This window comes from Poecilia reticulata, chromosome 2, assembly GCF_904066995.2.
Source record: "Poecilia reticulata chromosome 2, P_reticulata-male-v2, whole genome shotgun sequence".
NCBI classification, from domain to species: Eukaryota; Metazoa; Chordata; class Actinopteri; order Cyprinodontiformes; family Poeciliidae; genus Poecilia; species Poecilia reticulata.
The window spans coordinates 25101694-25117756 of record NC_088831.1 but is presented as its reverse complement, the minus strand read 5'-3'; the positions used below and the strand labels follow the sequence as shown (position 1 = coordinate 25117756).

The 16063-nt window shown below is 46.8% G+C and overlaps 1 protein-coding gene across 4 annotated transcripts in view; it reads right to left on the bottom strand.

The window, feature by feature from the left end:
• The window catches only part of bcor (BCL6 corepressor), a 47632-nt gene that overhangs the window by 20749 nt on the left and 10820 nt on the right, over positions 1-16063 (bottom strand). For 2 of the 4 annotated variants that reach the window (XM_008433875.3, XM_008433891.3), the window contains 5 exons: positions 8425-8507; positions 4758-7883; positions 2100-2156; positions 1387-1555; positions 118-405 (listed from right to left, as the gene is read on the bottom strand). In XM_008433875.3, coding sequence (XP_008432097.2) covers positions 118-405; positions 1387-1555; positions 2100-2156; positions 4758-7883; positions 8425-8507 — 3723 coding nt within the window. Of the gene's footprint in view, positions 1-117; positions 406-1386; positions 1556-2099; positions 2157-4757; positions 7884-8424; positions 8508-8597; positions 8603-16063 lie in introns of those variants that run through there. The other 2 variants (XM_081601508.1, XM_008433883.3) reach the window with 2 other exon arrangements.

The window sequence follows — 16063 nt, the reverse complement described above, 5'->3', positions numbered from 1 at the left end:
GGGGGGGTTTCAAACGAACAGGAATAAAGCCTGGAGTATCAAAGTTGCAGCAAAAGGAGATAAAAAGAAGTGGGAGGTGGAAGTGCGAGTGAAACGGTACGTTTCTTAAGTTCTCACCCGTAGAAAGCTTGGCTCTCTTCTCCCGCTCCCCGTCCTCCGAGTCGTCCTGCTCTTCCTTGATGAGCGGGCGTTTTCTGGCAGCTCCGAAGCCCAGGCCGACCTTTTCCTCCAGGAACTCCTTTGATGGCGTCAGAGTGGGAGGCATGCACAGTCCCTCCTCAGACTCTCTCGTCGCCGCTTTCCTGGCTCCGTCTTGAGCCAGGTGACCCGGGGACACGAGGTCCCTCGGCGCCACGCACCTCTGGAGAACCGGAACCCTGTTGTTGGCGTACAGCGGACGGACACCTGAACAGAGTCATAGCGGGACGAAAGAACGGGGTCAGATGGGGAAAAAAAAAAAAAAAAGATGAAAGGGGACCCCAGGAATGCAGACAGACCACAAACCAGACAGACCGAGAGCGGGCAGGGGAAACCAACGGGTGGGGCGGGAAGATGTGAGGGATCGACGAGCGGGAGAGTGGCGGTTAAACACCAGCCAGCTTTTATTCTGCTTTAAAGACAGGCAGTAAAACTTTGATGAGGTAAAGACTTTTTAATCTGATGCGAGCGGAGCGGAGCGGAGCCAGCGGGGCCTGATGGTTCCTTGCACTTCCAGCACAGAGGAAAAGACATCCTTTCTCTCTCTCTCTCTCTGTCCTCCCCCACGGCATGACCGAGCCACGCCCTTCTCACACAGAGCGTGACTCTATCCCCCCCACCCCACCCCACCTCCATTTCTCCTCGACTCCCTCTCTCCGTCTCCCTCTCCGTGCCATAATTAGGCTCACACGTCAGCCGCGGCCTTGCTCCAACACACAGCTGGGCTCCTGGCCAACGTAACTACCCTCCTTCACCTCTCCACCCCCGCCAGCTCCCTCCCCCCTCGCCTCCTCTTTCCGTTGCGCTCTCCCATCCGCTTTCACCCGCTAACTCCCCCCGCATTCGCTCACGCAATCTCTGCCCCTCCTTCTCCTCTCTTGCCCTTCTCTCTCTCTCTCTTTCTCTCTCTCTGCGTAGATAAGCACAAAAGGCTTCTTGAAAAATAAAAACTCCCCCTTCGCCGTTTCCCTTCCGCACGCCCGGTTTATGCGAGAGTTGCGTGTTTTTGCAGAAGAGAGCATCTGTTTTTTTCTTTAAGAGTGACCAAAGTTTTGCCTAAGCTTTTGCTGCAAGTGTGCATGCGTACCTATTGTTTGCATGAGTCCCTTTATGAGTGTGTCTCGATCTCTTACATATACATGTGTGTGTGCGCGTGTGTGCATATGTGTGTGTGTGCGCATTACTCACCCTCCCTCTCTGCCTGCCTGGTGGTGTGCTGGCAGTGCTCCAGCGCTCTCTCTCTGCGCTGGTCGTCTGCCAGCTCCCGTCCTGCTGCCGCTACCGAGGCAGAAACGCACAAACCGCCGCCGCCCTCCTTCTCCTTCAGCTCCAGCTCGGAGAACCGCATCATTGCCCGCTGTGCGCACACAAACACACAACAAAACAAAAAAGAAAAAAAAAAAAGGAGGAAAAGAAGCAGAGAAAACCCATGAAAACCACTCATCTGCCCACGTCACAAACACACACACCTCTCTAAGCCTCAATCTGGCCTCAACAGCTATAGAAGCAAATATTGCGTCAGCAATTACATTGTCTTAATATGAAAGAAAATGCCAAAGAAATAAATTAAACCCACGTACGCACACAAACACACACAAAGACAAAAAAGGGGGGAAGACAGATAAATCACAAGCATGGCATCAAGACACAGGTTAGACTACTGCAGCCACTGTGAGTCCATGCGCTCTGGGCCTTAAAGTCCTGGCATCTCCCTTTCCTGAAACATAAACATGGCTTGGAAACATATACATCTAAGCCCTGAGGCAGAGAGAGGAGATGAGAGGGGAGGGGAAGAGAGAGGAAAGAAGGGAGGCAAAAAGAAGGAGTGTGCAGCGGTACAGAGTACAAAAGGAGACAGAGCCTGTCAGAGACAGATGTGATAAGAAATGTAAAGAACTGACCTCCCAGTTAGCTGCAGGTTGGCTTATATTACTCTCCTCTCGTGATAAGACTTCCATCTAAGCAATTAGAATGGGGGGCTCAATATATCTGTCCAGCATTTCATCTTTTTTTATTTTATTTTATTCTTAAATGAATTTGTTTCTCCACATAATTCTTCACACATAAATAAGCAGCCACAGTCCCACATAATGACACAAAGTAAAGTGACTCAACAGGTCAATCAAATGTGCATCAAAGCCATCAGGTCATTTCTGAAGCAAACTGGTAACAAATTAAAGAGAGAGAGAGAAAACAAATAGAGATGCACCAATCGGACTTTTCTAAGCCCGTACCGATTTTCAGGTTTCCTGAAGGTCTGACCTGCTGAAGAAGAACACTGCAGCCCCTTTATCAAGGTACCGGTCTTAGATTCAAGTGCAAATTTAAAGTGCCTCGCAAAAGGAGTGCTACCCCATTGTGTCACTTTATGGGATTTGCTCATTATTAAGTTCTCTAATTTGATTTAGGTCTGGACCACTCCAAACACACAAACATGCTGCGATGTCTCATAGTTCTGGCCTTACGTTTAAGGTCATCTTTTCGCTGGAAGATTAACCTCAAACAGATTTTCGTCCAGTAATTAGTGCCATCCATCCTCCGATTAACTCTAACCAGTTTTCCTGTGCCAGTCAGAAACAGCCTCCTACACCATGATGCTGCTGCCATCATATTTCACCACGAGGATGACGACGAGTTCAGGCTTAGTTTGCTCTAATCAAGTTTTGCCCGTCATCTGACCAGAGCACCTTCCTCAACACGTTAAACCGAAAATTTATGTAAAACCCAGGAAGATACAGTTCAGTTTGTGGTTGCAGTCGTACAAAAATCATAAAAAAGTTTAAGAGTTTGGGATGCTCTGATGGCAAATTAATGCCATCAATTTGATTTGTGCTAAGCCTATAAAAGCGCATCAAAGTGGCCAATTGATTGGTGCATCTCTAGATAGAATATTACCACAATTGGGAACACAAAAATCAGTTTTGCCCTCACTTTGTTTTCACATTCCCAGAAATGCAAAGTCTGATAGCTTTGTTGCAGTTGTGAATTAAAAAGCATGACACAGACAAAACCACGTTTTCTCGAATGCATTCGCGACATAGACAGACATGAGCAACCTATTGAGATATCTGCCTCAGAGCCAGTGGATAATAACAAAAAAAATACTCTCTTTGTGTTTCTGAGCACATGAAACCCCAGAGACAACTGCTTGAAACATGGAACTTAATCTGTGCGCCTAGATGATAGCGGATGAGAGTAGTAGCAATTTTACGTTTATAGAGGTCATATGATGCGTGTTAGGAGACTAGGCATGTCAACCAGTGGGGTGAGGAGGATTATGACCTTGGAGAGACCAGGCAGGGCAGCTTAGGCCAACGAGAAGGTGGGATTAGGGGGGAGGGCTGTGATTGGCAGACAGGGGGCATGCAGACAGCTTTAGAGCAGTGGTTCTCAAGCTTTTTATTTTAAGTACCACTTCAGTAAATATAAAGTTTTCCCAAGTATCACGATACCAATGGGCATTTTTAAACTGCATTTCAATCGACATTTCATTTTTGCTCAGAAGTTCTAACATCCCAATTTGTAGTTAAACAAATTCATAGAAAAGTCCCTAGACATGGTGAAAGTCAAGTTTCTTGCCTACCCAAACTGCTCATTTTAATGAGGCCGTCCGGCATACAGACCTTTGTTTATTTGTACTTTTGAGTATTTGTAGCTCATCAACTCTTTCTCACGATCTGCACTATGTTTCTTTTTTTTGTGTGTGAGCATGTTGGTACAATATTTGAAAGAGCAAAATCACTGCTCCTGTACTGCTAATATTAGTTATCCTGATCACTGGGCAAATCAATTAGTAAATCGTCTCAGGTTCCAGGTTTTGACTTCAGAGGTAAATAAAACTGTATAAGAAGCCGGTTTGTTCATATTTACTAAACTTACTATTTACTATTAAATGAATAATAATATCTTCTTTTTTTTTTGCAGAGAACCATCAAATACAGCCAACGCGCCACAATTTCCACTTAGGCTACAGTTTGAGAACCACGGCTTTAAATGAGCCCCAAAAATGGCAGCTGTTGGTTGTTAAGAATCCTGCAAGGACCCTATGTCTCCTAAACTTGGGGTTAAGCACAGCCAAAGGCGATGTGATCTTTGAGGTTGTCACGGTCATGCTCTGAATCCACTGTCTAGAGCACAGTCAGCACTACATGCTTTAGCCTGAAGGCAGTCACACAAGGAGAGGCACGAACGGAGTCACAAGCACACACAGAGTAACCTTTACGATGGCTGCTCGGTAATCAACATACAAAACTGGCGGTCCTGTTTAAACTTTGAACCGACAATCCCTGAAAGAGTGCCTGAAATCAAGCCAATGATAAACTAAAGGGAAGATCAAACCAATGGCCAAGACAGTAGCATGACTATTTATTCTCCACAGGGCCGTAAATGCAAAGTTTGCAAAGTTCATGCAAGGTTTGCTCAACAGGCAAAGGGAGTAAAGGCAGTGACCCTTGGATGTTTATTCTCTTGTGGTTATACATTTAAGTCTGAAATGTCTGGTCATGACATGACAACAACCCAATACAATCTGTGGTGTAAAGATAAACTTGTGGACTTACCTGCAATGCTCTCTGCTCGCGGCTCAGTTTGCTAGAGTCAGCATACAGCTCTGTGGTGACGCATTTAAAGCGGTCGCCAACGTAGCCAGAGGAGTTTGCGATCCGTTTGGCCAAGCTGGACCTACGAGAGTTTTTAGATGAAGCCTGGGTACCATCGTCCTCCTCCTCTTCATCATCTCCCTCTGCTTGGGACTCCCCAAGATCAACAATATTGTCCTCTTTTTCAGCCTCCCTCTCGCACTCCTTTACTGCATTTGTATTGTGCTGTGCAAGAGGAGCGCAGCTGCCCCCATCTCTTTTGTCCTTACCAGAGCTACGCTCCCCCGAGGTGCGGGCACAGCGTAAAGTGCTCTGATCTTGATCCCCAGGGTCTGGGCTGGGGCTACTTTCCTCTGTGCTCTCTTCTGCGTCGGAGAGCTCTGGTCTGGTCTGGGATGTCCTTGATACCTCGACAAGACAGGGTGTTTCCTGGGGAATCTTTCCTTTCCCAAATAAAGTTTCTTGTTGCCCATCAGTGTTGTTCACCTTCAGGTTGGGGGTCTGTCCAGAGTGGCTTAGATGTGCTTGGTGTTTAGTCTCACTGTCAGTGTTTGTCAGGTTTTGACTGCTATGACATTCATTTTGGTTCCCCTTGTTGCTAGTCTCAGCAGAAGGCTGTTTGTAGACTGTTGGGGTAGACTCGATATCTGTGTCTGAGTGTACAAGGTCAATGCAGACAATCTTTTCTCTGGACGCCGCAGATGAGGGGAGGTTTTTGCTTTGACTGCCACTCTGTCCTTGCACGCCTACCTCCCTATCATGCTTCATTTGGTTGCCTTCGCCTGTCTCTTTCCCAGCACTGTGATCTCTGTGGCTCCCGCCTTCTTCGACAGCTCCCCGTGGTCTGTCCTGTCCCCGGGGTTTTAGTGTTGCATCTGCCCTGTCTGTCAGCTTGCTGTCAGAGAGTGTCTGCATCAGCGGATGGGCCATCTCCTGTGAGTTATAAGTGAGGTATTCTGTGCCCGGACCAGCTGGGAGATTTGGGTAGGTTAAAGGGTGTTTTCCAGCCAAGTGGGCTGGGTAAAGGCCATTGTTGCCAAGCAGAACGGGGTTAGGGTACACTGGGCCTTTCCCTGAAATTGGGACGGAGTGTAGTGCCAAGCCATCAGGTATGGGGTACTGCAGATATCTGTTAGCATAAGCCAAGCTGTGGTTCAAATAAGCTTCACTTTGAGAAAGAAAAATATGGGGAGGAGGGTGACCATTCTCCAAACATGGCCTCTTGTATGATGACAGGTCTGGAGTTGGTTCACTTCTCTTAATCGTCTGGGCGGACTTCTCTGTTCCCTCTCTGTGATGCGCTGACTGGCTGGGGCTGTGTTTCACCCATTCACCGTTAGGTTTCGGGGAAAGAGCCCTGGAGCTGATCAAAGAGCAGCCAGAATGTTGAGAGGAGGGAACACTGAGGTTGGGCTCTCCAATCCTTGGACAGGACGAGCTTCGCTGCTGAGGGAGAACCCTCTCTAGGCCCTTGTTCTTGATGACAGAGGGCGAGGTGCCTTTGGCTTGTGAAAGGCCCAGGTCTGCATTTGACCTCGGAGAGGGTGGCAAACCCGACGTGTGCTGTGCATGTGAGGGAGATGGGCTTGGTACAACCCACGATGAGTGTAAAGTGCTGATCATTTCTGGTCTCTCTGAGACCTTTGAAGAAGTGCTGCAAACCACAGAATGAGGATGGGAGGAAGGGGAGAGGGATACATTTTCATTTAGAAGCTCTCGACCGGAGGGAAGTCCATAACGGGTGCCAGATGACACAGAGTCCATCTTAACTGAGAAACCATTGGCAGGCAGCCCATACTCAATCATTCTTCCTGACAAATCCAGAGGCTTCTCTATAGAGTCTTTGGTTGGTTGAGATTGGTTAGCTGGCCTCTCAAAATTGATTAATGAAGGAGACCTGCTGTGTACTTTTTCCACTCCTGCACCTCTGTTCTCAGAGGCCCCGTCTCGTGACCTGGGTTTATGGGGGCTGGGTCTGGCAGAGGAGACCTGCTCTGATGCCATGCTGCTAATAGAAAAAGGGTGAGCAATGGACTGCGTAGAGGCAGAGGATGCAGATATTGAAGCCGCAGAAGAGACGGATGGTTGTCCTATTCTGGCAACTGGCCTTTGCAAATCCAGTGCTTTGTCAAGGAGAGCAGGCAGAGGGGGAGGCTGGGGGAGGCGGGAGGACATGTGGGAAGAATCAGCAGGCAGACTATTATTCCCGACAGTGGTGCCACTGGTGCTGGTACTACTGGTACTATTGTTGGTTGTGCCCTTCCTGGATGGAGGTCTGCTTGGTCTGCTGCTTCTGCTCGGAGAACGGTCTCGTTCCATGACTGCCTGATGGTGCTGAGGATGAGGAGAGGGTTGATGAAGCTGCTGTGGAAACGGAGATGTAACAACGAGCCCTTTGTCTTGGCAGTGTACCAGCGAAGGGGTCACTGTGACCGCAGGAATCCTCATGGGAGGGGCCACCAGAGGAGAAGAAATGGGAGATGGAGGGTAGGGAGGCATATAGTAGAGCCTCTCAGCAGCAGAAACAGCTGCAGCAGATGTAACATTGGCCCCCTGGGCTGCACACAAGGGTGGGTAGGGCAGGTGCTGGGGAAGGTAGGGGCTGGGCTGGGTGAGCAGGGAGGCTTTGTATATGTTCAAAGCAGCATACTTGGATGTGTCCATAAAGGAATACATGCCTGCTTCCGGGTATGGGCTCAGCAAAGGCATGCGGAGGTAGCTGCCACCCGCCCCAGCCAGCCCCAGCTCTGACACTTTTTCTCCGGGCCCTACTCGCCGTTCCAAGCCAAGGCCCTCAGCTCCAGCAACCAGCACAGGCTTGTGAAGGCTTGGGTGGGTGCCCTTGTAGAGGCTCTGGTAACCATTTGCGGGCTTACGACTGTCCAGAGGGCTGTCGGGTTTGTAAATTAGCTCTGGGAGACCATCCCTACTGTAGGCCAGTGGGAGGGTGGGTGTCTCTCTGCTCTTCTCCGCTGGGAGGGTTCTGATCCCTGGGTATACGACCCCACCATGGAGACGGAGGCTGTCGTGTAAGAGAGTGCTTCGGTCAAGCCCCATCGCAGCCAGGGGCGTCAACCTTGCATCCACCTGAAAGAAAGAAAGGTAAAAAAAATGCATTTAGTTGAGTTTAATCACTTACAGATACTACTTAATGGCATGACATTAACAAACAAAGTCAATGCAATGCTCTGCCTAAAAGCTCAAATGTTTTCCTGCGGCTGTACAGTAAACACCTCAGAAGGAAATAATGTGATTAAAAACACAAATAAGGAAGAAAAACAAGAAAAAATTGGGATGTAGGAAATGAACTCTAATCAGATTCTTTATGCCTTTTGTGGTGTCACCAAAGGCATGTGCTTGTTTTTATGAGGACAGATTCTACATTATAATAAATAAAGGAACTGACTATGACAGGTTTTATAAATGACTTACTATATTTAACGTGAATCTGATTGATTTAATTTAGCAAGTCTGGCTAGTACTTTTAAATATAAAAAAGGATAAAAATATGACAGTTGTTTTTTCTTTTTGTTTTTGTTTTTACATGCGGTCCATTCAGACTTTAACCAACCGACCATAACCATGTATTTTGTTCTCAAAGTGACAAATGACAACTACAGGAACTTGCCATATTTTGTGCGATGTCGTTTCCTCGTCTTAGTGCCAGGTTAGTTTGTGTCTCAGCATCGACATCACGAAACAGATGTTGCCCTGTGGAGATGAGCAAACAGTTAGCAGTCAGCGCCTTGGCTCTGCCACATGAACACACTGCAGGCGTAATTCCATGACACCGCCACTTACATTTCACAAAATATCAAACAGACAGTGTGTTGTACTTGAGCTTCATTCCAAACACAGTGAAACATGACGGGGTGAAAATGCAAAGCGGACAGCCACAATAGCTCTGCCCCCTCCCATCCATCAACACCCTTTCATCCTTATAGCGCCCCTCCAACGCTCCCCCACCACCTCCTCCCACCGTCCCCCAAGCGGGGCTTGCTAGCCGAGCCCTGTGGGGCCACGTCTATTCAGTCACGTCCCCTCACACACACCGGTTACTCTGTGCCCTCTTTGACCTGCTCTCTCGGCTGCCTCAGCCAGCAGAGCGAGGGAAGATTATGCATCGCAGAGCACTTCGGCGGGAGCCCATTTACCACCCGCCAACACAGAGCCTCAGATCAACAATACCCTCGCACCAGAACACGCACGGAGGTAGAGCGTGTAGGAGAAAAGAAGCCACATAAAAGGGGGGAATAAACTTGGGCTGAAACAGCGTAGCAAGAAAACAGGAGGAGATTTAAGTGAAGAGACTTTTGTTCAAAAAAATAAATAAAAATTGCAAGAGAAGAAAAAAAAAAGAAACCCATCAAGGCACAAATAAATGTCCCTGAATCCTGAAGTGTTTGTATAAGTTTGAATTTCTTGTCAGACACTTCAGTGTATGAGTCTTATTATATGTTCTGAAATAAGTCCAGAGAAAATCGATTCGATATTTCTACATATTTCTGAAATAAGTTCCACAACTGGCTCCCTGCACCTGTGATTTCACTCACACAGTTTAGATTTGCACACACCGAACAGGCTGCAGTGGAAAGATTCCCTTTTCCTCATCTGTATTTGCATTGATGTGGTAATATAAACGAACACTTGCTAAAAGGTGTCCTTGTACGTTGATTAAAATTTGACTTGTCTTCATCGGAGAGCAAACCGGAGATCGGGGGATGGGCCAGATCAGTGGCAGTTCTCTACTCAAACCTCAGTCCATTTTTACTTGTTATGCCTCCAACATCTGTGCACTTTAGCAATGCACTAATCAAGCTTTCACTGGCCAATATTAACTTCCACGCTACTTGGGGCTCTGACCTGAAGGATCTGATTTTCACTTGAAGAACTGTAAGCGATAAAAGATTGGGGAAATATGTTGAAGGTAGCTTCGAAACTAACCAAAATTACGCAATTCCTAGATGTTGCTGTTGGTTTATGCGTTAATAGACTGAACTTTGTGGGAGGCCTTAGTTCCAATGGATTCAATTAATGGGAAAAAGAATAAATTTTAAAGATTTGACCATCATTTTATCTGGCCTACTGGTCTATGCACCTTTAATTAGATCTGTTAAGAAAAAAATATATACATTTGTTTAATCTCAGGTTAATCTCAGCAGCTAAATCTGTTGCCGCCCTGGGCAGTGAGCCATATTTCCAACTTAAAAAAAAAAAACAAAAAAAAAAAAAAAAAAAGCCACCAGTGGAAAAGACAGCAATTAGTTACTTGTAAATCTGCTAAGTGACAAAACCGCAGGATTACTGAACAGTTATGAGCCTTTAAGTGACATCTTCACACCCTCAGTGGTTCGCCAAATTTCTACAAGCTTCATCAAAACAGCAGTACAGCTCGCCCTGAGCTAAAAGTCTGAACGCTACCTTCAGTATGTGGGTATTTCTGCAAGGCAGTCCGGTTGGAAGAGCCTGCACGGGAGCAAAGTGAGAGGCAGCAATTGCTTTAAATAGCAAGAGTGAGCCTTCCGCGGAGCTCTCCGGAGCTGAGAGCAGCAGAGAAGCTCGGCTCCTCGATCATCGCGGTGAAACGCCTCGCTGCCGCGCCGCTGGCACACCACTTTTTTTATTGCGGTGACCCGGAGCACATTAATCAGCCTGCCGAGAGAGAGAGAGAAGGAGGGAGAGAGGGAGAGAGAACCCCCCTCCCCCTCCCCCTCCCTCCTATCCTCCCCCGCCTCTACATTCCCACCCCCTCCTTCTCCTCACCCAGCAGCTCTGGTCGGTCCGTTCCGCTTCAACAACATCCGCATCTAACGGAACCGAAACGGAGCTGTGCGCGCGGGCGTGCGTGAGTTTTTCTGGCGCGGGATGAACGTGTGCGCGGAGCCACGTGTGGGTTTCGGCTCCGTTCCGAAAACGCAGACGCTGTTGAGAAATCACCTCTCTCTCTCTCTCTCTCTCTCTCTCTCTCTCTCTCTCTCCAGTTTCCTGTGTTGCGTGCGTGAAGCGTCACATGCACACACTTTCTGTCTGAGTCTGGCAGGCAAAGGCTCCTCATGCGCTGACAAGTCTGCGCAGAACACCAGGAATCAATCAAAATCTAAACTAAACCTTAAGAACCTTAAACCATTCACTTATTTTGTTCCTTCTTTCGTTTTAGCGAAACTGTGATTTAAAATAATAATAATAATAATAATAATAATAATAATAATAATAATAATAATAATAATAATAATAATAATAATAATAATAATAATTAAAAGCACAGATCAATAAAAATATTAACTAAGGGGACGGAAAAACTTTCTGGTTTCATTTCCGACTGTGACTTTCTTTGCAGCTACGTCTCCTGCTTTGACAAATGATGATGTAACGTCTATAATGTGTACATGTACATGGTTTCGAAATGGAAAGCTGCAGGCACGAAGGCTTTGGGTCAGTTTGTTCCTTTCGTACCAGACGCTCACCGGGTCAAGCAAACTAACTGCGTTGCGGTGTAACCTTTGCATATCGGTTTGTCCTTCTTAGTGTGTACCCCCTATAAGTTGCATTAATTTTAAGTTACAAAGATGCTTAATTTATCACATATTTTAAATTTCACAGTATCCTGCTTTCTTTCATTTTGATTTTGATGTCGATTTGGGTCATTTCTGGAAAATGGCAGACTGGATCGCCTGGTCAAACCAAAATAAGCGACTTCATGATTTCCTTTGTTATTTATTGGAGTCATAAGCCCACATTTCTTATCATAATCCTTAGTCGAGGCTGCTAGAAAATGACCCATGGCGCTACAGTGGTGTTCCTGTTGTTAATGGCACCATTTATCCGTACTTTCAATATCCGAACTGACGTCACGTCCTACTTCCAATTGTTACCTGTAAACAAACGTGGACCATAGAATTTCTATTAAATAATCATTTCAATTAAGTATTTCCTCAAACTCTTGACATAAAATCATAAAAATCTATCTATCTATCATAAAAATGCTCAAACCTCGCGCATAATTCAATGTAATTGTATAATAGCTACTTAAAAACCTGCCAGATGACTCTTTACCCTCATCAAACTAAAATAACTAGTTCTCTTATTAGTGCCTATTATTTATTGGAGTCTTGGCGACATTTCTTACGACGATCTAAAAAAATTACATGAGTGGTCATGTGATTAACTACAAAGAAAAATTAAGTGATCTTAAATGTCCTGTTTAGCCCAAATTTTGAGTAAAGAACAATTTTAACAGAGCATGCGCAAAACAAGTGTTTGTTTTTTTTTTTTTTTTTTTTTTTTAATTAATCACCAAGCTGAAATGTAAGCCATTTTTTATAGAAAATGGCCAACTTATTTGTCGATCATTTGAGCCGAGTTGTTTTTGTAGGGAAATGTTGACCCTCAAACATTCACGTCAATAATGTGGAGCCTGTAAAGGCAGCGAAAGAGAGGGAGCCGCGGGCCTGCAGAGGGTGTCAAATATCAAACGGGCCTGCAGTTAGAAGCCAGTGAGTCTGGTGGCTGAGGATTTTTCTGGGTCCAAATCCGAACATAATACCGCGCCACTAGTGGAGCGGACTGGGAGGAAGGAGAGACCTGAGATGAAGGGGTGGGGGGAGAGGGTGGGTGAGGAGGGAGGAAAAGAGAGCGCGTCGACGCCCATCCCTGCGAGCTAAGAATAGTTTGGGGCAACAAACAACTCCCGAGGGCCAACCAATCCGTCACTGCACGGCCGGCCGCAGCAGCATGCACCAGCAGCAGCGGGAGGAGGAGGCGGTTTAAAGGAAGTAACAGCAGGAGGGGGGCTGCAGCATTCACCAGCCTTTATGGTCGTAATTAGGTTTGGATTTCTGCGCTGATTCTCGTTAAAAACGATAAGTCCAAAACTGACAGATTAAAAGAAAGAAAGAAAGAAAAAAAAAACCCACAATGCTTATTTTTCTTTGTCTCTTCCTTCTGGTGACAGCGCCTTGAACTCTCAGTGACCCGCGGTGTGGAAACAAAAACAAACACCGGGCTCCGCTTATCATCTCCTCCTGCATGGCTGAGGCCCTTTGTGTGTCCCCTGCGCAGCGCGCGCATGCAGCTCATGCATGCGATCCACAATTTAGAGCCTTATTTATCTTTATACTGGCGGATCTGATCGCCAAGTGGAATGCATAAGCGGAGTAAAATAAGCAGCAAACGAGCAGCGTTTGCCGTGTCCTGTTTTAAAGCTCGTTAGAATAACGGCAGACCGGGGAATGTAGGTCTAACTGCGCGCGCCCTCTCGCTCTTTGTCCTTGGAGCGCTGCCAGCAGGCTCTCTGAAGCGCAGAGCTCCGATCAGCTCTGAAAAAAAAAGAAGAAAAAAAAAGCACTGTGACGCAGGATAATCTCCGCAGCGACGAGGGTGGGGTGAGGATAAACATGGATTAAACGTGAGCACGACCGCGCACGCGCGCACACACGCGCGAGCAGACATTAACACACACACACACACTCGCGCGAGAGAAAAGGGAAACTCGCGCACGCCGCTGCAGGTGAACAAAACGGAAAGCGGTGGGAACAAATCTGAGGAAAATACAACACGAGCGAGGAGCAAAAGTGCTGCCTGGCTGCAAACTACCCTCCGCCTCGGGCCACACTCTCACCAGCACCGACACCCAGCATCATAATGAGCAAAAAGCTCAGGCGCACAGAACGCCGGCACAATTTTAATTGTTATTGATTATCAGGCTGACTCGTGCCAAATGGTCCGACTGATCGTCACAATGAAGACCCTGTGAAAAGTTGACAAGCTGTTTCTCATTTTAGATGGGAGCTCAGAGGGGCCAAAAACGGCGGGGGTGGGGGTGGGGGCTGGATCGCGTCCACACTCACACGCGCACCACGCACGGACGGGGGGGAGAAGCTGGATGGAGATGGCGGCGGCTCTTCAGCTGTCACGTTATTAGCGAGCGAGTTGTAAACAAGTGAGGGGGGCCCGCTTGCATGCGTCCTCCCCGGAGCCCGCTACACAGCCGCATGCAAGTCGGTGCTCGGTTCAATCCCTGCCCCTCGGCGTCACGGTCGACAACAACGGAGACATTGTGCGCACCCCCGTCGCACCGCCTCCACCCCTGGTGCTGTCACAGGGGCCCGGGTGGCGGCCACTGAACTGGCTCTATTCATCGCGGGCCAAATCAGGGACTAAATGGCTCTTTATGCCACCAAAGGACACGATTGTAACAGAGATGCGCATGCACAAGTCGTCCGGCATTTACCGGAGCTTGTTTGACGCTTTTTTTCAGAAGCTGGCCTCGCTGTCATGATATGCTATAGGAACAATACCAAACATATGACATCCGACATACATTAAACAAGGTGGCAGCTGAATGCTTTCTAAACTAGAAGGGTCAATCTATTCTTCAGGAACCAGACTAGTTTTCTGGGTCCTTTTCAGTGCAGGAAACGGTTATAAACGTCATTATCAGGGCAAAACACTCGCTCGATAAAAACAACCAAATAGGAAGATAGTTGTCCTTTTAATTACCCCCGAACCTTTTCTGGAGAAGTTTTGTCACGGGAAGTGGCCGGACCTTTCTAATAGGGAGGGACATTTCCCCCACGTTGAATCGCCAGTCATTACAGAAGTAATTTACATAAGAAGCTCGGTTGTTCAAAACGTGAACATCAAACAGCCGGGGTAAAATAACTTCATTCATAGCTCAGGGCAGATACATTCAAAAAGTACGACCTCTCTGACAGAGCTGTTTTCAAAGGTTTTCTACCCTGGTTATCTGATTTAGCCCTGGTTCCTGTAGAGGAAACAACAGGGCAAAAAAAAAAAAAAAGCAACAAAAAAAACTGCCCTATATTCTGGAAAAACGTTCCTGCGGTGGACACGCACCTTAAAAGGTTTGGGGTGATTAGGATCAGAAAGGGAGAAAAGTTCAGGGTAGCTTTACTGTTGGTTGAAATAACAAATTAAACCCCCTCACACCGTATTTCTGATGCTCAAGCCAAAACCAGGTATACTTTATCAATTCCGAAGTGAACCCTATGGTGAAGCCTATTGACTCGGTGGTATAAAAAAAGGCCCCAGAACGGCAGGTCAAAAGCTTTGCAGCCAACATGAACCCCAGCCAAACGGCAGATAGCACATTCCTGCTTTGAAAGCTACGTGGTGCAATAAACTCCTCTGGCTACCTCCCCACTGCGCTGCCAAAAAAAAAAAAAAAAAAATCCGTGGGGTTTCGTCAGCGATGCCCGAGGCACCGAGGTCTAAAAACAAACCAGGAGCCTTGATCAAGACTGTGCCTGCACGGGCTCCAGAGGAGGGGAGGTATGCATGTCATCAGCGCTCTTCTGCCAAATCAATCTTCCGATAGGCCACAGCGAGGCCGGTGAAGCCGAGCGCAATCTTAGGGGGAGGTTTTAGGTTTTCTCTTTACAGCCTTTGTAGTCTCCTCACATCCAATCCCTGCAGCTGGCATTTCCCAACAACAACAACAACAAAATCTTCCTTCTGGTGCTAGGATTAAGAAGGGGAGAACTTAACATTTTGAAGGTCGACTTAAATTGACAGACTCGGACAGATTTGTTGGCAGTGGCGCCTTTGATAAACGTGTTTAAGGGGCCCTTTGAAAATACAACCTTTAATTCAAGCACGTTCACTCATTTAAGAAGCAATTGGCTTTTTAACAAAGGTGGTACAAAACAATCTCTTTAAATATACGTTTAACCAAAATTTTGCATTGCACGTTTAATCTTTTGAGTTGATTAGTTTCTTCTAACTTCTTCTGATTAGTAATCAAGCAGCTTGTCGTTACTTTGGGGTATAAAGTAACGACGGTGTTTATGACACGCAGTACTAAGAAGCGAGGTAGAAAACATTTCCAAAGCTCCAATGCTAGAGGATTGCTGGCATGTCCAGGGTCACCAAGTCTCCATAGCAACCATAAAACCTAATCCATCCACGCAGACGGCATTTTGAAGAGGCCTTTATTTTATCCTACCATCACAAACGCAAACATTCAGTATGCTGAGCTCAACTTTAACTGCAACCACGTGCTTTAGTAATGAGAGAAATAAGAACAAACAACAAACACTTCCGCACTGTATTAATGCATAGGAGAGGATCTAAGATGCTGTGGGGTTGCTTCTCTTCCAAAGGCCACTAAGAACCTTGTTGGAGTGCAAAGTACCAAGAACTCTGTGAAGTACCGGAACATTTACAAATACAAACCAGTAGGCCTCTGCTAGAAAAGTGAAAATAGGTTTCACTGGGTCACTGTGATACAAAGAAGATAAAATGGGTCA